At 42.8% G+C, this 24,113-nt stretch overlaps 1 protein-coding gene across 7 annotated transcripts in view; it reads right to left on the bottom strand.

Annotated features, from left to right (window-relative positions):
- Positions 1–24,113, bottom strand: part of NDEL1 (nudE neurodevelopment protein 1 like 1) — a 39,770-nt gene that overhangs the window by 715 nt on the left and 14,942 nt on the right. Inside the window, exons 6-10 of one of the 7 annotated variants that reach the window (XM_082372908.1) lie at positions 22,724–22,897; positions 18,555–18,646; positions 13,659–13,810; positions 10,212–10,246; positions 5,546–6,789 (exon numbers count right to left, since the gene is read on the bottom strand). In XM_082372908.1, coding sequence (XP_082229034.1) covers positions 6,782–6,789; positions 10,212–10,246; positions 13,659–13,810; positions 18,555–18,646; positions 22,724–22,897 — 461 coding nt within the window. In that variant the 3' untranslated portion in view covers positions 5,546–6,781. Of the gene's footprint in view, positions 1–826; positions 939–5,545; positions 6,790–6,842; positions 7,107–10,165; positions 10,247–13,658; positions 13,811–18,554; positions 18,647–22,723; positions 22,898–24,113 lie in introns of those variants that run through there. The other 6 variants (XM_082372909.1, XM_082372910.1, XM_082372907.1 and 3 more) reach the window with 6 other exon arrangements.

Here is a 24,113-nt window from a genome sequence, read left to right as displayed (position 1 = left end):
AGAGCTCACAGTTGTCAGATGCTAGGAACCACCACTTCCTGCCCCACCCCTAAAAAAAAAAAAATCAAGTCACAACAGGCCATAGGCTGGAATCTTTAGAAAGTGGAGACAATGGCTCCTCTCTCCCCCTAGTTCAGGCCGGCCTGGGTGAAGCCCGTGGCTGAGACCCGAGGCGAGTCCCCATCCACAAAAGCTTCCCAGTCGCTCTGGGAGGGACAAGATCTTCACTAGGAGCTTTCCCAAATGCTGAGCATTTGCAAGAATGCTACGTCCTGTGCACGGTCAGGACCAACCAGGCAGTCTGCTTCCTTGTGTAGCCACCTGTCATTTGGGAATCTAGCAAATCATACAATTCTTTTCAGAAATCGAATATGAAACACTATAAAGGTATACTGACATGACACCAGTTTCCAAAGACAACATTAACTGTAATTACAGTGCCTATGTACCATATGCACAAAGTATGAACACGTCCTTCACCCCTAACACCAAGACTACAAATTCGTGTTTGATGCATTACAGCAGTGAGGTCTGTTTATTTTTTTCAAAGTAGCCCAATAACGGAATCCATCCCCGCTAACTGGATGTCACGAAGCCTTATTCAAGATGTAACGTGACGTAATCAGACTACTAAGCACTGGGTCTGACTGAGACATCCAAGCAGAGCGCTGGCTCCTTCAAAGGACCATACTGCACAGAAGCTAAGATGCTCCTGTTCTCACACGTGTAAGCTCATGCATCTCATAATCACCTTCAGGAGGTGGCAGTTGTCATGTGGGTGTCATTGCCTGACTCCTGGTAAGGTCAATAAAGCCCAGCGTCAGATCTTGTAGAATGAGTATCAGCAGCTTAGAGTAAGATTCTGGGGCCGGCAGAAGAATATGCTTTTCAGAAGTACTGCATCACCAGTGCTCACCGCAGCGCAGAGGATGACATTGCTTGGGAAAACACGGACAAGGACAACTCTGGGTCAAAATGTAGTGCAGAACGTCGGAATCACAATGAAGTTTTAGGAGTGTCTCTCACATTTTCCTTTTTGTGTATGAATTAAGTGTGATATGATGAAAATCTGCATAAAGAAGTCTTTTAGACTTTCAATAAATACAAAGTCTAAACGATAGGCGTTTTCATAGTTCCAATTGGCACATTTTTCTTACTGGTTTACAAAATAAAGGTGTGTCTTACAATTGCTGGCGTTTGAGAGTCCATGAAATACAGAACTCTCCTCACTAGGCCGGTGCTGGGGTGGAACCTGGGGGAATCTGCATTTTAAAATTTCCCCAAGTATGACTCAGCCCGGTCATCTGGCAGGTCAGGGAGCCCCCTGCTTTGTGCTACTTGGTCAACTCTCAGAACTACTCAGCACAAGTCTTCAGGCCAACTGGGGCAGTGAAAGAAAATCAGTCATGTTACTTCAATTTTTAAAAAATTTGAGCAACTTTACAGGAAAATTTAGAACCCACAAATAGTAAACTATTTCCATCTTTTCATTTCACTTGATTTTTTTTTATAAAGCTGCAATTGCATGTTCATCTATTTTGTATCCTCTTCTCATTGATCATTTCCATTCCCACGGATTAGCACGACTGCACACTTATGTTTCAGTGGCTCCGTGGTCTTTTGTTCAGCTGATAAGTCATCCCAACCACTCCATTCCCCTGCCATCAGACATTTATATTAGTACTACTGAGACTGATTTTGTTTGTTCTTACTACCATAGATGAAGAGCTGTTACAGCTTATCACAGTGTTAGACTGAGTCAAGACGTACAGAGGATAATTCAGTGACACCAATATGTAAAGGTGTACCTAGTCCCCTAAATTCTAGGTGACAGCAGGATTTGCTGGGGAGGGTGGGCAGTTAAAGCACTCACTTTTTTTGGAACCAAAAAACAGTGCTTCATAGCTCCACCTACTGACAAGGCCCTGAGCCTCACACAAACTGTTGATCCACGCACAGAAAACTTGCCCAGTCCTGCCAGCCCAGCACCCTCATTCCCAGGCCTCCACCTGCATATCATGACCCAGGCAGAGTGTCCATATTTCAATGGGGGCAGCAAACTTGATACCGGATTAGAAAACACCCCACAGGTAAACAAGTGAAACATCTGTTCAGTTTCGAAACACTAACATTAACTCCTGTGGGTGCAGGCGGGCAGCAGGATAAAGCATGACTCCAAATCATAACCCCGTGTGGCACAAACACCAGCACCATAAGCTTTGCTCTGTTTTCAAATTTGCCTCTTCACATGCACTATCTTATAAAAGAAGTCTGTTACATTAATATTTACTAGAGATTGTTTTTCCTTAAAATTAAAAAAGCGCTACTGTATTCCCATATATCGTATTTTTAAGTCATGGGACCAGTTGTTAGATAAGATGCTCTAAGTCCTAGGAAGATGATTTGCAAAGATGCCTCCTGCCCCCGCTCCCATTTTTAGAAAAGAATTCAGTAACACATTCAAATTTTAAAGGCCAAGCTAGTGCTCTCAATTTGTTTCAAACTTTGAGGCAAATAGAGAGAGAAAAACAACCCATGAAGTAAAAGTCAGAATGTAGAAAAGGCTTATCTTAGCATCCCTCTAGGCAAACACTGTGGACAACTGACAGCCTGGACCCAACCCCCCTCAGGCCCTGTTCCCACCAGCGGCCAGGCTGGCTATTCTCGGTGTCAGCCAGGCAGGAGAGACCTGGCTACAGGCTGCCCCCTAAAGCCACTGCCGCACCCCAGGTCATGTCCCCTTCCCCAGAGGTGCCAGCTTCCACCTTGGCTCTCCGGAGATGCTAATGGCGTCTCCAAGACAGCTTCTGAGAGAAACAGAGTCAACACACGACAGACACAGGATTGGGAGAGGAGGGTGGAGGATGAGCCGCATTCCTCCTGCTGCAAAGGCTGGGCAGCCTCCATGCGCATCACTTCCAAGCATTCCGAACCAGCTCACCTCCAGAGGCGTGAGACAGAGAGTCAAGGCCAGCGAGGCCTCGAGTTCGACAAGGTGGTGAATACAGCAGAAAAACACTGGGCTCCTTCCCAAACCTGGCTCTTCCGTGAAGCAGCTGCGTGAGCTTAGGCCAGTCACCTACACCCTGGGCCCACTTTCCCATCTGTAAACCGAGGCAAAACCAGCTCATCCTTCGCCCAGGTCACTGTATCTAGTTGCCACTTGCCTACTTGTGACTCAACACCCCAGCTGCGGCTTCTGGCTCCTCACTGAGTTGGTGGGGTATCGCTTCTGGCCACTCAGCTGGCTCCTATTTTATGCAGGAAGACGTTTCAGGAGCAAGGGATGGGAATGGGTGGTGAGATGAAAATATCTGGAGACAAGAAGCTGTCCTTTGCCACCTGGAAAATCAGCCCCCTCCATGCAGGGGAGACCATGTGGACCCAGCTCAGGGGCAGCTCATTCCTGAAGGTTTCAGTGTGAGCCACGCAAACCTGACAATCGAGCAGCCCTAGGAAGAGAACCCACTCAGAGGATCTTTAACTACACAGGCAAGCAGTTAGTAGAACTTTCATACCAGGAAGCAAATGCTCTATTTGAGCAAGTACAAAGCAGCATCTTGAACCAGATACAGAGGGTCACTGACTTACAATGGTTTAAGATTTTTTTTGATTCTACCATGATGCAAAAGTGATACACTCAATAGAAACCATGCTTTGAATTTTAGATTTTAATCTTCTCCCAGGCTAACAATACGCAGCCCGATCCTCTCTCACGATGCTGGCCAGGGCAGTTCCCGGTCAGCCACACAATCACGAGAGTCAACAACTGATACAATTACAACCATTCTGCACCCAGACGACCGTTTGGTTTTTCACTTTCAGTACACTATTCAATCAATTAGATGAGATAGTCAACAGTTAATTATCAAATAGGCTTTGTGTTAGATGATTTTGCCCAGCTGTTGGCTAATGTCTAAGCGTCTGAGCATGTTTAAGGTAGGCGAGGCTAAGCTACGACGTTCAGTAGGTTAAGTGTATTAAACGCATTTTCAATTTACAATGAAGGGGTTTACTGGGACGTAATCCCACTGTAAGTGGAGGAAGATCTGGAATCCACAGAAAAAGCTGAAAGAGGCCTGGGGAATCAACCAGCTTCCTCAGGGGGTCATATGCCAAGGGCTACTGCAGGTATCAAAAACCAAAACTATGTGGGAGTTCCCCTCCTGAAGGGGCCGGAAATAAGCCCAGCAGCATACTCTGTACTTTCACGGGCCTGGCCTGTGCTCTCCTGGACCCAAAGCAGTGGTGACATCAGTGAATAACACGCTGGCACCTGCAAGCCAGGGCCCTACTCCCAGCCACTGCCTGAATAACAATTGGTGAGATGATCCCAGGGGTGTGCAGCTGGAGAGGAAGTGAGAAATCGCTGGGGAGCCAAGGAAAAGGATTGAAGCTCCAGAACTCATCCTTACTTTAACCAGAGTAGCTCTGTTTGTTATGTTTTAGATTTGGGGTTCCTGCATAAACAAAGAGGTCTGCTAAACGCTGAAACCTCTGATCTAATCCAACCCTTCCAATGATGGCTACGAAAGAAGCTAGGAGTCTGCCCATCAGTAAGAGACCTGGAGTTTTCTTTTCAACTGTTCAGCCAGCAGAGCTGGGCACAGCACACACACACCAGGACAAGCGTCTCTCGTGAGTCAACTTATGACGAAATCTCCAGGAACAACTAATAGAAGCTATTCCTGCCTGCATACTGACAGAGAGAAGAAAAAAATTTTAATGTATCCTACCTTAATGTTTCTTATTCACTTAGGAACTGGATTCATTTACTTTCATTGACATATAGTCTTAAAACTACAAACTACTCTGTTTATGCTCTTTGTTATAAGCAGTGCTCAGAATCTGACACATTCGTACAAATGCCCCAGTTTACTTGTTCCTCAAGTCCAGGCACCCTGTCTCTTGCTACTAAACATCTGGCACCTTCTCTCAAGGGATGAGGAGAGAAGCCCGGATCCAAGTAACCTCTAATCCCAGAACACCAGCACGTGTCATGAACAGCAGCCCAGCAGGAGGACCAGCTCCTGGATCCATCGCGGTTACTCCAAGACTTAGCAAGCTGCCTCCCTCAAAGTGCAGGCCCTTCCGCCCAGATTTCCACACGGGGCCAGGGCTATTCTCAGGCTGCTCCTGGAAATCACAGCTAAGAGCAGAAACCAGCACCAAGAATCAGCATGAGGAATACATAAGCCACAAGGATGTATCGTACAACACAGGGAACACAGCCGGTACTCTGTAGTAACTATTAATGGGATATAACCTTTAAAAACTGTGAATCGTTATATTGTATACCTGTAACTTGTGTAAAATTGGACATCAACTATACTTCAATTTTATACAAATAAATAAATAAAAGACAATCAGCATGAGAATGCCTGTTCACACATCCTGAGGCCGCCTGAATTTTCTTTGCCCTATTCCACAGCTGCTGTCCATCCCCATGTCCCATGTCCCAGCAGAAGTGACATTTGAACCTGGCTTTGCAACTCCAGCTCCTCTCTCCCAGGATGGCAGAAACCCAATAAAGCAACCTCAATCCTTTTTCTTTTTTTTCTGTGAAATTTATTGTTTCCACATTAAAAGATTTTTTTGAGGGGGAGTATTTTTTCTAACCACATGATGATCCTACACAGCTGCCCAGAGTAGGACACCATCGTAAGTCTTTAACATGCCATATGAGTTCTGAATAAATAAAAGCTACAAAGCCCAAGTTATATACAAATATCTTAGGCAATAATGTTTACAAACCTATGTACAATAAAACAAATGTAAACAGTAAATGCAGCATGAGAGTAATCAAAGGATGCACAGGGACAACCACTTATGGTCAGTCTGCCCCCAGGAGCTGGCACCAGCCGGCCCCTGGAATCAGGCCGCTCAACCCTTCCGAACACAACTGGACAGGCCCTCTGAAAACAAAACACACTCTGAAGGTGTCATTTAACTGAAGGACCAGAGAGCTGGCGAGGAGGACGCCACCACCCCCACCCCGAGTCTCAGGCACACGGAGGAGGAGGAGATGGCAGGGGCACAGCCCTGCACGTGCCCAGGTCCCAGAAGCTCCTGCCACCTGGGCTCAGACAGGCGTTTCGCTGCTCTGGGAGGCTAGCCTATGGAATGACAACTGCTAAAGTAAAACCAGAAGGTGCAGAAAATGTTCCCTAATTCAGTGACCTTCCTGACTCTTTGCCAGCAACAGGCCCAAACCGTGGGGGGTGGAGGTGGGGACACATGATCCATGAGCACTGGAGATGCTTGGGTGGGAGCTCAGGAGGAGAGCACACGTCGACCTGATTTGGGGGAGAACCTCTAGAAGATCTGCAATGTCCTAAACATAACTAAATCCTATCAGTACAGCAGGGAGGGGGCTATGAGGCAGGTGTGATGAATGGGTACTTCTGCATCCAGTGACCAAGTAATACGTGTATGTATCACCTTGTGACCCACAAAAGTGCAATCATGTGAAACCAACGGCACTACGGCGAGAAGAGAAAATAGCCAGTATTGATGTCGCGCAGAGTCCTGGGGCTGGGCAGGGCCCAGCAGCCGCCACTGCATGCAGCCTGCCCTCTGCCAGCCGTGGGGAGGCAGACGGAGGGGCACGAGCTGGGCCCGGGCACCGAGGGGTGAGGCGTGGGTGTCCTGGGTTGTTGCAGGAGGGCGGGAGCCCCGACCTGGAGGCCGGGCACTCACACGCTGAGAGGCAGCATACCCGGTGCCGACGACGGGCGCGAGGAGCCCAGACCGGGCGGAGGAGAAGCCGGGTCAAAGCCGTTTACTGCCCTGTGGGGGTGACCAGAGCAGAGAAGAGAAGGGAAGAGAAAGAGAGACTGTCATTTAAAATCACTCGACACACAGCGAAATTCATTTGCTCTCTACAACTATTCCTCTTCCTGGCCTAGAGCAGAATCCTGATGGCCCAAGGGAGCGAGCTGCCTAGAGAGCATGAGCTGGTGAGAGACTTGCGAAGCCCGTGGTCCTGCGGGTGATGACACTCCTGCTCCCTCCTCGGCAACTTTATCTCACTGGCCGCGGCAGCCACAGCCCTGATTGATTTCCCAACAGAGCAGGTTAAACGTCTACCAGTAGGGAACTACCCAAATAAATAAGGGTACAAACAAACAACGAAATACCATACAGCCATTAAAAACACATTCCAGAGTTCTTAACAGCATGGAAAATATTCCGAATGTAATTAATGCTAGGTGGAAAAAGCAGCAGGTTACCAAACTGGATATGCTCCATAATATGAAGGCAAAAAAGTGAGTAGTATATATTCTGGACTACAGCCCCTTATACAGCTAGACATTCCCATCCACGGAGCTAAATCTAGAATGTGTGGACACACACACACACTCCCACATATACTACAGAAGGAAAACGTAACAATACTCTTCTTCCCTCTGAGTTTTGGGTAAATTTTATTTACTACTTTATACTTTTCTGTTGTTTTCCAAATCTCCTACAATGTACAGGAACATCTTAAATAAGGGGGAGAAAAATAACTTTTTTAAATTGTTCAGCAGCAAAGCCAGATGGGTAGGCTTCTCTGCCACCTTGTGAGACACCAGCCCCGCCCAGCACAAGCGCCTGCAGCCAGGACCCAGCCCCGCCCCGGCCCCAGCGCCCGGCAGCACAGCCTCAGGAAGCAATGAGGGAGCGAGCGCAAGGCCTGCAGCCCCTCTCAGGACACCACTGCAGCCCTTCCATGCGGACAGACGTCCTAGGAAAATGTGTCCCACTCACAGCTTGGGAGATGCCGCCAAGTGCAAGGGGCCGGACTGCCCCACACGTGCCCACCACTGTCCCCACAGGCCTACTCATCAGAGGGGCCCAGGGAGTTGAATATAGACTCATGGACAGAGGTTCTCTTAAAAAAACAAAACACAGACACACATTCCCCACCAAGATCAAGATGACGGTTTCATACACTGAAGAGGTGAGGGCAACCTCCTGGAGAAACAGGCATGCAAAGAGACTTGACTAATGACCCTTGACTACTTTGAAGAACAGTTAACATCTGAAGAAACTAACCTGCGTATAGATTTTGAGTTGGAAATCATGCTACCCACACAGGCCAAGAGCAACAGAAGGGGCTCTGACCAGTGCAATCTCTCCCTGTTGTCCATTTTCCCACCTCAGTGATGCACGCTCAAGATTTTCTCCCTTCCCTCTGGGCTGGGGAGGTCTGATATTTGAGCTTCATCACATTTGAAAACTTTGAATCATCCCTCTCCATCCTCCAAGGCTGTATGCCTTTGCCTCTTCTGGGGACAGAGCCCACATCCTATATGCCATTGTAGCCCTCACATAATAAGCCATTGGTCTGTCATTTGTCTGCCTGGTCCCAGAGCCCTGATGCCTGCCTCTCCTAGAACCTCAGGGAGAACTAACTAGGCAGGCCTCACAAACAGCTTCAGCTTTACACGCGTGAGCATCAGATTCCCAGCTGCACAGAGCATGGCAGCAGGCAGGGCTACAGACAGTCCCCGGGCAGAAAGGGAGCACTGCTGGGTGCCAAGAAGAACCTGGCACCTGTTCCACAGGGCGTGCAAAAGCAGCAAACGTGAGGATGGCTCCACAGGCAGGTTTAGGACTGAGATGCCTGCATTTTCAGGAATGGACCTTTAAGGAATGTTAAGTTCATCCCCATTGTTATACAGCCAAGGAAACAAAAGCAGGAGAAGGTCCAGCCATTCACCTGAGTGCACCCTGTGAGCCTGTCAATGGGGAGCTGGGCCCACAACCTGCCTCCAGATGCCAAGGCCATTATCCTTTCCCAGTTTCCTCCCGTCCCAGGGACACCTGACAGGCTCCAGTGAGCAAGCACGTTGGTTCTCCCACTGCAGGTTGCTCTTATGGAAAAAACAAGCAGTGCAATCCAAAATATAAAGGGAAAACAAGAAACTAGATAAAGTAGCTTCTCTGTGTGGACAGAAATGGGAATTCTGGATTTGAAAGTTCGATGGAAGAGAGAGAGAATAACAATCCACCAGGGTCTTACCTAGCACCTCTCTCTGAGTCAAGAACTAGAGTAAGTAAAAGACCAGGAGGAAGGAGAAAGCTGAACCTAGAGGCAGAATTATCAGTCTGGTGAGGTCCCTTGAGGGAACAGCAAAGCTGTGCAATGAGGAAAGGTTTCCAAGAAAAGAAACACCTCCATACTCACCACATTTGGTTTTAGGGAGCAGCAAAAGAGCCGAAGGGAAATGTCCCAGTGGACAACACAGGACTGAATGGAGAAAGAATGGGCAGGGATGGAGATACAGATCTGGGAATCATCTATGTAAAAAAGGTTCCAGAAGCTATAAAATTTCCTGATCATACCACAAAAATCTAGTTTAAGAGTCTGAAAAATAGAGAATCCAGCTAAGACAAGGAACTAAGGTCAGCTGTAAATGGCAACAGAAGAAGGGAAAGAGGGAAAAGAACCAATGCATGTTTAGAAGCTGGTCAGGAGGATAATAAATTTAACACAATATAGATAAAGCATGGGGACTAAATCTGTCAAAGCAAGGACAGGTACACCTGAGAGGGCAGGAAAGAAGAGGAAGAGACTGGGCTAGAGCTAATTCAGGAGAGCAGGCAGACACACTCCAGACCCCCGTCTCCCAGTTCTATGGATAAATGGACGCTCAGCGCAGCGCCAGTCCTCGGCCCAGGCTCTGCAAACTGAAATGTACATTCCTCAAAAGGAAGGCAGCCCTTATACACATGTCCCCATCTACCATTCCAGCGTCCTGAGGGAACACAAGCGTGAGCACAGAGGAGAGTCCCCACACGGCAAGAATCCAATATCATTAGTGCTGCTTTGAGAAAACAGAAGACACTGGGTAACAGGAAGCACCCCAGGCCCGTGGAGGCAGTCAAATGTGGGTCCCAGGGCCTGGCAGTGACCCCCAACCCGCCCCCAGACTGCTGGCATCATCTCCACCACACTCCCACCTGTAACAGGAGTACCATCAGAGCACTTCACAACCGCCCCAGGACCACTACAGCTGACTTGTTTTTGTTTTGCACAGCTGAACCAATAATAATGGTGCACAGTCAAATCAAACAGGAACCTGAAAGCTCACTCATGGGCTGGAAGTTGGTTAAAGCAGTCAGCCCCATGCAGTTAGTAAAACCAGTTTGTTAATGTTAACTTGTCTTCCACCACACACCATGATTAAGAATGAAAGAGCACAGCAAACAAGTTCAGTTACCCATGAACAACGTGGGAAATATGACTTTTTCTTGCCTAGTAAAAGAAAGGAAAAAATATTAAACAGTAATACAAATACTATTTTCACACCATGCCCTAAAATTAGTCTACGTTCACCTACACCCAACCCAAAAGAAATCAGACTGGCTTACAAAATTAGGACAAGTGATACATAAGAAGCTAAATAAAAGCTATGGAGAAAAAAAGGACATTTTTGAGAGAACTCAAGTGACTGCACTGCACGTGAACTGGTGTCCTTTCGCATGAGTGATATGAACGGCTGGCAGTGGTTGGAGGAAACAGCAACAACAGGGAAGTAGGCCCAGCAACCCACACTTTAGGGACTGAAGTGATCACAGACTAGATAAAATCCTGACTCCAAGAAGCCCTCAACTAACCAGAGCTTACAAAATATTTTCAAATCCCATAAAACAATACATAACAATAAGGCTTTATGTTTACGTGGTAAGGCGTTGCTTCATCTCAAGATTCTGAGGGAAGCAGGAGCACACAGTGTATACACGTACATTCAATACGTGCACGCGTACGCAAACCAACTTTGGCAAACTCTCCCGAACAGTGACAGTGCTACAGACAGACTCCTTAGGAGTGAGAGGCAGCAGGCAAGTTCTAGAGCCAAAGGCTTTTTTTAAATGGAAAGCTTCTTCTCATGCTGAAACTACAAGCTACACTTCTACAAGAACTATCATTTATGCTTTTAACCAGCCAGGTCTAATAATGGAGCTGGGAGTGGGGATATTTACCCCTTCCTTTTGCAGCAGGTATATGCCATCATGGTTTTTATCTAGTCACCAGGTGAGCAGGAAGGAAGGCCAGAGGTAAAAAGCCAGGCAGGCCAAAAGGAAGCCAGAATCAAAGCAAAGCAGCAAGAAGGTAAGAACATAGCAAAACCCACACAAGAGTTATCCTCAGGAAGATGGCAATTACAAATGTAACTCGAGCAATAATAGGTTAATATTTGAGTGTGCATATACAATCCATTTACCATATAAACTAAACACTTGAGAAAAAGCCAACCCACAAAACCATATTTCATTCTTAACAGAAAGAATACAATTAAAAATTTGTACTATCTAAACCAAAACTAAACATTATCTGTAACTAGTTCCACGGAGAAGCATATTTCCAGATTCAGTTCAGGACATAAAGCCTATACCTACACCTAGGATGCTCCTCAAGGGACAGGATCTCCGTCACCGTGTCCAGGGCGCCCTCCTCGTTCCAGGTTACACTGAATCCTCCGCCATCTACCTAAGACTGGGTTCCTCGCTGGGAAATCACTGCCCTGGTGCTCTGCATCAGGGGTCAAGTAGAAGCCAGGCTCTCAGGAAGACAGAGCAGTGAGCCAGAACTGATAATGTTATCCCTCCTTCATCGTGACTGTTCTAAGGACTTTTTATTGCAAAGGCATCTGCCCGACCAATCCATTTATGGTTTGCCTGTTCTCACGTCATAAGATTCCCAAGGCCCATGAAGAAATACGATTCCAGATAGACGAATAACTACTCTTTTGGAGGGAATTATAAGTTGCAGGAAAAATAATTAGGCACTACTTCCAACACTCATGAAGACCTCCCCTATAACCTTCCCTACACTGTTTTGGGGAAATGCCATCTCTAATGTAAAAAATATCTACCTACTTATTCCACTTATCATTATAGTATAAAAATGACACTCCTCAAAGTTGCCTGGAGCTCCTAAACATAGGAAATATTAATTTTATTCTTACCACCACTGAGGAGCCCCAATGGTTAGAATAAAGTTCTGATTTATATGTTGATATTTTAGAATGTGCTTTTAATGAAATGTGTATAAAGAAAGCCCTGATTTATACATTATTTTAGAACATGCTCCTTAATGAAATACATATACTTCAAGGTAGAATTCTCTTAAGGGAGAGAGAAAAACCAGAACACTCCACTCCACAAGGATGAACAACAAAAAGCTTTTTACAGTGGACTATGCATCAAATCAGGGCCTCCACAAATGTGCCACCGTCACTGAGGAAAGCAGAAAATACAAGTTCCTTTAAGAAGTTGTGAAAATTTCTATATTGCTTTCACAGAACAAGGACAAGCTGCCTCTATGACTCAAAGCAGAGATGGTGGCAAGGGACTCCTGGTGCCTCAGTTGCTGCTCCACTACCAGCTACCTTAAGTCACACGGTCAGCATCTCAGACCACAGGTCCTAACCAGTTACCTAGACTAAGGCACACCCGTACAAGAGTATACCCATGCAGCATTTTGTTGGTTTTTTTTTTTTTTAATTGAGTAGAACAATATGTACTGACACGGAAAGATAACTGGCAATATAAGTCACCACAGGCATATTGCAGAGCAGTATTTAAAGTATCCCAGGGACTTCCCTGGTGGCACAGTGGTTAAAAATCCATCTGCTGGGCTTCCCTGGTGGCACAGTGGTTAAGAATCCGCCTGCCAATGCAGGGAATATGGGTTCGAGCCCTGGTCCGGGAAGATCCCACGTGCCGCGGAGCAACTAAGCCCATGCGCCACAACTACTGAGCCTGCGCTCTAGAGCCCGCGAGCCACAACTACTGAGCCCGCGTGCCACAACTACTGAAGCCCACGCACCTAGAGCCCATGCTCCGCAACAAGAGAAGCCACCGCAGTGAGAAGCCCGCGCACCGCAACGAAGAGTAGCCCCCGCTCGCCGCAACTAGAGAAAGCCCACGCGCAGCAACGAAGACCCAACACAGCCAAAAATAAATAAATTAATCAATTAAATAAATAAAGTATCCCGTAAGTTTTTTAAAGTGTATAGCAGATGCATAAAAATATGAATTTACATGCCTAGGAATAACTATAAGGATGCAAAAACAGTGTGAAAACGGAAAACACTTTTTACTTTATATACTCTGTACCAACTGACATATTTTTTGTATTAAGGATGTACCACTGCTTTAATCTTACAACAATTTTTTTTTAATTCTCAATTCCCCAAAAAACATCTTCACATCATACAAAACTTGTATCTCCTAAACTGTACTTGATCCAGTGGTTTTATATTTTTCTAATCTTCAGACAGAACGTTTGTTGAAGAGTTCACACATACATGATCATCATGTTCTCTTCTACTCTTAACAAATATTTGCCAAGAAAGTCTACTAGCCTGCAAGCACCTTGAGCACAAGGACCGTATCATAGTCATCTTTAATCCCCAGAGCCTAACACAGCTGCCTTTCAAGAGTCTGCTTCCCAGGACAGAAGCTTCAGAGTCAGGGTTCCCAGGGCAACAGACTCCATGGGGACTAGAAGGCGATAGACTTCATGTCCCCTAAGATCTCAATGATAACGCTTCAGGTAGGTTTATCAAACTGAGTTTATCTTTTCAAAGTTCAGCAAGCTCACTTAATAATGGGCAACTTCACTACCCAAAAAATTAACGTTTAGAATTTCCAAGACTTACCCTTTGTCGAAGAAAGACGTGTGCCCTGATCGAGAGAACTTTGTGCCGTTGCTATTCATCACCCCACAGTTAACATTCCCTGAAATATAGGATTTTCGTGATGCTTGGTCCTTTGCAAAATTCCTGCAAGCTGCTAATTTGGATTCTAAAGCCTACAAAAGGAAGAAGGAATGATTTGGTTGTCAAAACAGTAGCTGCACATAAAAATTTGCATTTCAAACCATTTCTATTTCAAGACTCAAATCTTATTCTCTCAGTTGATAATGGTGGCTGTTTAAGCCATATCAATCACCTTTCTAATAGAAAGAGGGAATATTTATGCTGACTCCCTTTCTAATGAACTCAGAATATATACTTCTCTCAGTGTTACTGAGGGATACAGATAGAATCGTCACCTTACAACTAAGAAAAGTATGGCACAGTTTACAGAGATGGATCCCAGGTCTCTTGGCCCTATCCACTGTTTCTTTCTAAGTTGTGGACTGTCAGTTGGCTAGTTGGGTGTGTGCGTGTGTGTGTTTTGGGAGCAAGCATTTTAAAGAATGCAAAAACATCACTTGAAAATTTTTTAAAGCAGCCAATTCTTTCTTTAGGGCTTCAGGTTAGTCGTTTCTACTGTATCAGAATGGATAAGTTCATTTACAACACCTCACATGAAGTTAAATGCTTTTCTACTTCTGAGAGCACACTGTAAAACATCTAATACCCTTCATCTATAGTTAAATAATTCACCTGAAAATGACACCAGCCCGTTAGCATTTACCTCTAAACTGAGTGCCTGCTTAGCACCTGTCACCACAACACCTGGTCAATGCCAGGCTCTACAAACCAACAGATGACATGAAGAGAACAGAAGTTTCTCATCAATTTCCATCGCTCACAAATATCACCAACTCCCCCTTTCCCGCAAACACTTTACCAAATCAAACCACTCTCCCCGAAAAAAAAAAAAAAAAAAAAAATAGTCTAATCCTATTATCCATGACACTAAGAAATGTGGAATACATAGATAAATTAAACCCAGAGGGACTTCCCTGGTGGCACAGTGGTTAAGAATCCGCCTGCCAATGCAGGAGACGTGGGTTTGAGCCCTAGTCAGGGAAGATCCCACATGCCGAGGAGCAACTAAGCCCGTGCGCCACAACTACTGAGCCCGCGTGCCACAACTACTGAAGCCCACGCGCCTAGAGCCCATGCTCCGCAACAAAAGAAGCCACCGCAATGAGAAGCCCGCACACCACAATGAGAAGCCCACGCACCACAATGAAGAGTAGCCCCCATCACCACAACTAGAGAAAGCCCTCACGCAGCAACGAAGACCCAATGCAGCCAAAAATAAATACATAAAATAAATGAATTTATTAAAAAAAAATTAAATCCACAGATAACATATTCCACTCTGAGAACCCTCCCCCCATAATTTCAACAACAGCTATTAAGACACAGCAACAAAAACAGACTGAAACTTCTTTCTCTTCTCCTTTCTTAAAACAAAAGTACCATGACCTAGTAAAACAACAACAAAAGAAGGAAGAGAGGTAGTGACCTTGTAGGACAAGCTCTGAATAAGCATTTTTTCAGCATCTTATTAAATAGACACATACACAATAAAAATTGAGAGCCATTAATTTCCTATATTCAAGACACTCATTTATTTGTTCTGATATTTGCTGAGAATCTATCATATAACAGGTACAACTTGTGTTTGAGGTGTCAGTGAGACAGCCTAATGCAAGCACTGGGTCTGGCACTCAAAAACAGTGGCCTAGAAATCAAGATTTAGACCATATCCACACCAAGTAGGAGATGAAACTGTGGTTGTGAAGATCAGAAAGGTAAGGCCAGAACTCTGAGCAAAATCAACACTGAAATGGTGGGCAGACGAAGACCCAACAAGATGACAAACAGGAATGGGCAGGAAGGCGAGCAGGCGTGACACAGCGACACAGCATCAGAAAAGCAGAGGAAAGAAGGCCATTTCAAAAAAATAAGTCAGTGCTGAATGTTTCAAGTAAAATTAGGACAGAACAGCATCCCTTGGATTTGAAAGCACTGAGATCATCAGTGAGCAATTTGAGTGGCGTGAGCAGGAAACAGAGCCCAGACTAGGCTATCTGGGGAGTGAGTATGCCATCAAAAATGCTAACAATAAATGGAGACATGCTTTCAAAAACTTGGCTGGGAAGGGAAAAGAGAAACAGAATGACAGCTAAAGAGAGACGTAGGGTAAAAGGAAAGAATAGCTGCTTTTATTTTTGCTTTTAAGGTTTAAAAATTGTATAATATGTAATATATAAATATTAGATATAAAGTATAAATAGTAGATATAAAGTATATATATGTAATACATTATACATAAATATTGCATATAAATATTAAAACATATAGTAAAAGTCTGAAGATACAGGAGACATAAAGATGAGAAGGCTGAAAGGAATGAGATCCAAAGCACAGAGGGACAAAATTAGCCATGGGAGGAATGTGATACTTTTACCACTGAGATAAAAAGGAAGAACAGCCACAGAGGTAATAATAGGAGAGTACTAAAAGAAGGTTAAGAGAGGAAAACAAAGTTTAGATGGCCTTGATTTCTAGTGGAAGAGGATGCAAGAGTGGGAATGGGGCTTCCAGGTGAAGTCAGTGGACAAGGTAGTATGAAGAAGTAGAAAATGAAATATTCATAAAAGTATGCAGGGGCTGGAGGATAACAGCAGACCAAAAACTCTAACAACACCTTAAAAGACAAACTGTCAGCTGAATGTGTAAACAATGCAAGGACTCTTAAGTTCAACTTTCGTGCACCGTTTCTAAATAAATTACTTAAGGTACTAAAGCAAAACAGGGAACAAAGATGACAACGCGGGGTCCAGGAACAGGCAGAACTAACCCGAGAGTACAATGAAGAGAAATTCAAGGCTGACAGCAGTGCAGCAGCCCTAGAAGCATATCAGAGCACTCAGTAAATAAGAAGCCAGAAGACCCACGATATAGCAAAGCACGTGTTTCTTTGCTCCACAAGAAAACAAAGGTAATCAGAAATGCTAAGACCCATGATAACAAAAATATCCAATGACACACAAATTATATATGCATACAAAGGCTGAATGTAATTTTAAAAAATAGAAATGGTTGAATTTGTTGAAATGACAGGATTTTAGAAGCTTTTTTCTTTTTATTTATTTTATTGTGATCTTGTAAAAATTGTTTTGCGGTGAAAATAATAAAAAAGATGGCCAATTAAAAAAAATGTTAAAAAAAAGACATACATGTCAACTGTGATACAAATATGAAAAAACCTAATATGGTTTTGAGTAAATAATAGGTAAAGAACAAAATGCTTGAAACACCTGTTGAGCAGCACAAGTAAAAGAGCCCTAGAGCCCAGCTCCTCCTCTATGATTATTCAGTAAATAATATACATGTAGGCATAATATTTTAGGTGCTGTTGACTAATTTTCAGAACCAACCAATGGAGAGCTCAAGAAGGGACAGAGACACACACACACAACAGGGAGCTGAGATACAGTCTAATAAATTCAGAAACATAGGTTTAAGCATGTTATTTAAAGTTATAAAAATAACCAACAGAAGAACAAAAAATAAAAAATTAGGAGGATGTAAGTTAAATGCCTCATCTTTTTGCTTAAATTTGTTAAGATACAGAAAAGCAAGCACATTACTTCAAGTTATAGGTTACAACATATAAGTTAAACTATTACAATGCAACTCTTACGACAGCTAGGTTAAAGGAAGATTATGTTAGGAGTAAGGGAAGATTACTCTATGTACTGTATGAATGATTTGTGCACATTACTTTTTATAGTAACTTTAAAATGCAGATTTAGAGTTAATCTGATGGTCAGACAATAATTTTATGAGCCAGAAAAGGTAACAATAGGACCTTCTATCTTGGCCTCCCATTTCTTCTTTATGTAAAGTATAATGCAATTTCTGCTTTTTTCAGAAAGAGTCACACACACAAAAAAAATAAGTGAAGGGGCGGTGGATAGTGGGAAGTTTCAGGGGTAGATTATTGAAAAGAGAAATAAAAGTCACTGAGGGAAACAGGAAAGAAAACTGACTAATGCTAGAAAATGCTAACTTTATAGTGGCTTAAAAATCCACAAGGTCATATAACTGTTTCCTGTGATCTGGATGCAGGAAAGAAATCCAGTTCCTTGACTGATCCAGGCTGCAGGTCTCCTCCATGGCCAAAGAGCCCATGAGTCAACAGTGGCAGAGTAAGCGATGCGTGGATCACAGATGAGTAGGAACAAAGTGAAAGCAAGAGATAACCGAAAAATCAAAACAAGAGTACTGCTCTCGATAAGGTCAAAGAGTAGGTATTACACAGAGTAAAAAACTGAATAAGCACAAAACCAAGTTTAATATTCCAAAAGCCAAAATGTTCTGGAATGCAAGGTTAGAGCCAAGGAGACAGCACTGGAGTTGAGGGGGCCAAGCAGCAAAGACATGTATGACTAAGAGCAGAAATTCATGTCACGAGCCAATGCGGAAGTCCTATGAAGAAAAAGCCCGGGGATGACCAGGAGGACAGCAGGCAGAGCAAAGAAAACGATCAGAGGGCGGTATAAGACACACAGCCTTAGAGGAAGTAGGAGGAATCACGATGCTTTAGAAACAGCCAGGGGGAACTTGAAGAAGGCCCAGGGGGAACTTGGGAGCTAAGCGCAGGGACCTTCTGCAGAGGCACTGGCAAGGCTGAGCCCTGGAGGTGTTCACAGTCTCAGCTGATCACTGGATGCTCCTGCTTCTCAGCTTAATTACAGACTTTACCACAGGAAGGTATCCTTTTTTCTTCCCTCACTGCAAATTAAGAAATAATTCATCACCTTGGCAGCTGAAACACCTAGTGATAAATAATTAAAGGCTTACCCCTACTTTCCGTAAGAGGTCCCCCACGATGTTTAGTGCTGATATCCTAGCTGAAGGAGTCAGTGGGCTGGTACCAAAACCGTTTGGTATAGCTAGAGAAAGATAAAAGGTGAGTGATTACTCTTGCAGTTCCCTTTACATTTGGGTTTTCATATTACAAAGCAGTATACGCTCAATGAAAAATCAATATAGTATTCCAAACTGTGGATAAAGTATAAAGTGGAGATACCACAAATATCTCCATTGGATGTTCAGATTATATCCAATTTTTCATCATTATAAACAATGCTGAAAGGACATATACCCTTAAAACAGCTAGACAAGTATTTCTGGAGAGGAGCTTCCTAAAAATAGAACTGCTGAGTCAGAGGATATGCCCATATTTTCACCTTAATATCCTGCCAAAATGTTCTCTAGGTTGTGCCAATATCAGCAGTCTGAATGGTAATGCCCTCAATAGTATTAGACATCTTTTTTTCCTGCCAATTTGATAGTCACTTTGTTTTAATTTTTGTTTCCCTAATCAAGAGTCATTTGAATCTTTTTTTCTGGAAGTCATCTGTTTAATCTCTGCACTTTTTTCTACTGGGTTGTCTTTAATCAATTTGCAAGGGCACTATACACTATAGATATTCACCTTTTCTCTTATATATGTTGTACTTCCCAGTGTGACATTTATCTCTTAAAGTTTGTGGTTTGGGGGGAAGCCTTGAGCTTCCTCACTGCAACATAATAAAACTGTTCCCCACATTTTCTCCTAATGTTTTTCTAAAAAACTTTTTACCACTTAGATTAGTAAACTCATCAAATATCTAAATTTTTCCCCTCCAAATGGGTATCTAATTGTTGTAATACCACTTAGTGAAAAAGACTTATCTCATCTGAAATGGCACTAAAACCACACACTGAATTCTCTATACATTTCAAGTTCCATTAAATTATTTGTCTATTCTACTAGAAATATGCTGCTTTAGTTATTATAGTGTTAAAATATATTTCCTAAAGGGCAGAGCCTCTTCTTGTTACTAACCTATTTCAAACTTTTATTGACTATTCTTGCACATTTACTCTTCCAGAGTAACTTTATTAAAAATAAAGTTTTCTAAAAAAAATAAAAAATAAAAAAAAAAAAAGTTTTCTTTTTAATTTTTATTTTATATTTGGCTGCATCGGATCTTCGTTGCTGCGCGTGGGCTTTTCTCTGGTTGCGGGGAGCGCGGGCTTCTCATTGAGGTGGCTTCTCTTGTTGTGGAGCACGGGCTCTAGGCACACGGGCTCAGTAGTTGTGGCTCGCGGGCTCTAGAGCGCAGGCTCAGTCATTGTGGCGCACGGGCTTAGTTGCTCCGCGGCATGTGGGCTCTTCCCGGACCAGGGCTCAAACCCGTGTCCCCTGCACTGGCAGGCGGATTCTTAACCACTGCACCACCAGGGAAGCCCCAGAGTAACTTTAAAATCAACTTCACAACTTTAAAAATCCTATTAGGATTTTTATTAGAAATTTAAACTATTGATTGATTTGGGGAAAACGGATATTGCAACTAAATTAAGTCTTCCTATTCTGAATCATGGTATTTAACATGATATTTATTCACATCTTCTTTCATGCCCCTCAGCAAAGGTTTTCAGTCGTGCACATTTCTTCAATTTATTTTTGAGATATTAAAGCATGGTGGTTAAGAGCTCTGGAGCTAAACTGCTAGATACACATCCATCTCTGCCGTTAACTGTGTGACCTTAAGTAACCAAATGTGAAAGGGGGCTAATAATAGCACTTAAATCATAAAGTTGTTAAGTTTAAATTCATTAATAAATTTTGTTTTTTGGCCGTGCCTCGCAGCAGGCAGGGTCTTAGTTCCCTGACCAGGGATTGAACCCACGGCCCCTGCAGTGGAAGTGCAGAGTCCGAACCACTGGACTGCCAGGGAAGTCCCAAAATTCATTAATAAATTTTTTAAATGCAGAGCACATAGTAAGTGCTCAATAAATGTTACTATTATTTTTATCTGCTTTCTACAGAGTTGTAATCAGCATGTAAAATGCTTTTGTTGCTGCTGCTGTTACTATCCTTGTCCTCTAGAATATAATCACATTGAAGGTAGCAACTTAGTCTTACTAGACCACTATGCTCCCCTGAGGATATCCGCATCCTGAGTAATACATGACATATAACAGGTGCTCAATGCGATACAAATAAACTGCTATACTTCTCTTGGCAGGAATTTCTGGATCTTGTTTTTCCCTATTCCCCTCGAATTTTATATTTTAGGTATTATTAAATCTGTACTTTTATGGTAAGTTGTCTTGAATGCTTTTTGGAAACAGGCATTTTATCAATAAAACACAATTAGAGCTAGACCACTTCATAGAGATCAGCTCTTCAATCTTGCCACTGATTTCTCTAACCTCTGGCTTCTCACTGTGTCTGTGCAGACTTCCTTGTCATGAAACGGCAGCTTTTAGGTCAGTGAAAGCTCATGCTATCAGTTCCAATCGAAAAACCTGTCTGTCTGGACAAATATTACTGCCTTAGGGTTGACATTATCTTAACTGTGCCAGAGCAAGCTCTATGTCCTACTGACACCCCCTTGAGGCTCCAGACTATTCTGATTAGTGCTCAACTAAAGAATTTTCAGAATTTATCTGCATAATTCTAATTAGTAACATAAAAGCAAAGCTTTGTTAATTCTCAAATGCTAGTAATTCTAAGGTCCTCAAATGCACAAGCAGCCATTCTGAAAAACGAGGGCGTCTTACGATTGCTGTGATCTACATACTGCCTGCTCTGTATCCTCAGCAGCAGAGTCAGCACTTACCAGTACAATCGATAACGTAACTACATAGAATTTTCACATACCTTACCCTCACCTCATAAAAAGACGAAAATCGGGTGAATTATCTATTCAAGGGCTACTGAGCACTTGAAACGTGTGGCCAACGCAATTAGAAACTCAATTTTAAATTTTAATTCATTTAAATCAATAAAATTTTAAAATTTAAATAGTCACATTGGAGCAGCTACTGTATTGGGCAGCACAAATATGGAGTGCTAACTGCACTAACTGCCCAGACAGAAACCTTCTCGTATCACTCCGAAAGATAAAGTCCTATATTTTAAAAAAAAGTGTGAAGGACAGCTTCCACTGGGGGAGAAGAAAGTATAGGGGAGTGGAAGTAGCTGAAATATGATCTCCAAGCTGCAAAAACTAAATAAATCTCAACTGAGAGCTTCAGGGTTCCATTCTTAACGTTCTATCTAGTGGCTACTAAATCGTTTTTCTGGTTACCTGGATTTAAAAAAACACCCTGACTGATGGCAAAAGGCATATTCTTTCTGTACTATTCATCAGTTACTCTGAACATCACCTATGAAAATGGCAGCTACTGAGGCATGTTATAGAATGGACATGTCCACCCAAGCCAATCTTAGACAAGTCTGAATGGTAACTCAGTGAGTCTCTGTACTTTCTGTGTATAAAGCATTCTAGTCTCCCATGATATGTCAAGTGGCAAAAGAAATAAAACTGCATTTAAATACAATCCCAAACACAACACCGTAAAGCAACTATACTCAAATAAAAATTAATTAAAAAAAAAAATACTATCCCAAAACTTGTGTGTAACAAGGTGGCACAAACACAAAAAAGCACACACAATAGAAAAAAAATTCAAAGTGTTAATAAGAGTTGACTTTGAGCCCTAAGATTGCAGATGGATTTTATTTTTTCTCGTTTTTAAATTTTTCTACATGAACATGTATTACTGCTATAGTCAAAAAATAAACTTCCCTTAAAAACCTTTATTAAAATTTCAATTTATTAAGCTGCTCTTGTCTCAAATGTAGCCCTCATCGCACTGTTTCCTACGTAGGAGTTGGCCTAGGAGACCAATGCCTTCTGCTTCACACAGTGCTAGATTTAACCAACTTTTAAACTAAAATGATTGCTTAGGGACTTGCCTGGTGGTCCAGTGGTTAAGACTCCGTGCTTCCAATGCAGGGGGGCATGGGTTCGATCCCTGGTTGGGGAACTAAGATCCCACATGCCACACAGCATGGCCAAAAAAAAAAAAAATTAAAATGATTGCTTAAACCTTAGCAACCCCTGCTTCACCAGCAAAGCCTCTTAAGTGGATAATCAACCACAGGTTCAAAAAGAAAAGACACTACAAACCTTTTGGTGAAGGAAAACTGTTCTCTGCTCCTTTGCCAACAGGAGTAGCTGGCAAAGAAAGTGATGCTTGGACAGCAGAATCCATCTTTTCACAGTCTAGAGTTGGAGAACTGGGAGCTGACTTTCTAGTTACTTCCTGCTGTCTCTCCCGAACAGCTAGTTCTTGTCTTAAATCTGTAAAATGTTGCAAAAGTAGTAATATTCACTAGAGGAAGAAAATACATCAAGCAAAGTCACATCTGAAATGGCATAAAGACACTCTTCCTAAATTACTACTTCTCAAAAATGAATTTCCTATTTAACAATTTTTATTTCCAGGGGAATAAAAATGACAACAACCCTACTGTCTACATGATCATTTAGACTTTAAAAATGCTATAAACTTAACAGAACAATTATTTATGCCTATATGAAAAAAGAAATAGGGCAGAGTCCAAAGTAGAACTCACAGTGAACATATATGACACAAAAATAAATATTCTTTACCAACTCATTTGCATTTATTTTGAAATGATGATGTAGTCTGGGGATTATTACAAAATCAATGAAGTGCATTTTTGTCATTTTAAATAGGTTGGCTTTTTTTTTTTTTTTTTTTTTTTTTACTAACTAGCCTATGAAATACTTTGTCTTAGAAAGTAGTCAAAATAGTTGCAAATTGTTTTGTTTTGAAATATTGAATTTTTAACCCAAAATTAATGTTTTCTTTTCCAGTTATGCAACTGACCTACAGAATACTTGCTTATATTAAAAAAAAAATACAAAGTTACCATACTCCTGGGTATATATCAAAAAGAATTCAAAGTAGGACACCGAGATATTTGCACATCCATGTTCATTATGGACACATGATAAGTAAAATAAGCCAGTCACAAAAAAGATAAATACTGTATGATTTCACTTATATGAGGTATCTAGAGTGCAGTAGTCCCTCTCTTATCTGAGGAACATATGTTCCAAGACCCTCAGAGGATGATTTACGCCCACTGAGCGTGATGGTGCAAAATTTCATCCTGCTACTCAGAACAGCAATTAGAACAGCAACTCAGAACAGCTACTCAGAACAACAATTTAAAATTTATGAATTGTTGATTTCTGGAACTCTCCACTTAATATTTTCAGACTGTAGCTGACCATGGGTTACTGAAACCATGGAAAGCTAAACCTCGGATAAGGGGGGACTACTGTAGTCATACCTAACAACAGTAAGTAGAACTGCAGGGCTTCCCTGGTGGCACAGTGGTTAAGAATCTGCCTGCCAATGCAGGGGACACAGGTTCAAGCCCTGGCCCAGGAAGATCCCACATGCCTCGAAGCAACAAAACCTGTGTGCCACAACTACTGAGCCTGCACTCTAGAGCCCGTGAGCCACAACTACTGAGCCTGCATG

This window comes from Balaenoptera borealis (genome assembly GCF_965194805.1).
Source record: "Balaenoptera borealis genome assembly, chromosome: 20".
Classification (NCBI taxonomy): domain Eukaryota; kingdom Metazoa; phylum Chordata; class Mammalia; order Artiodactyla; family Balaenopteridae; genus Balaenoptera; species Balaenoptera borealis.
Note: the sequence above shows the minus strand (reverse complement) of the source record. Positions and strands in the feature narration are given on the sequence as shown.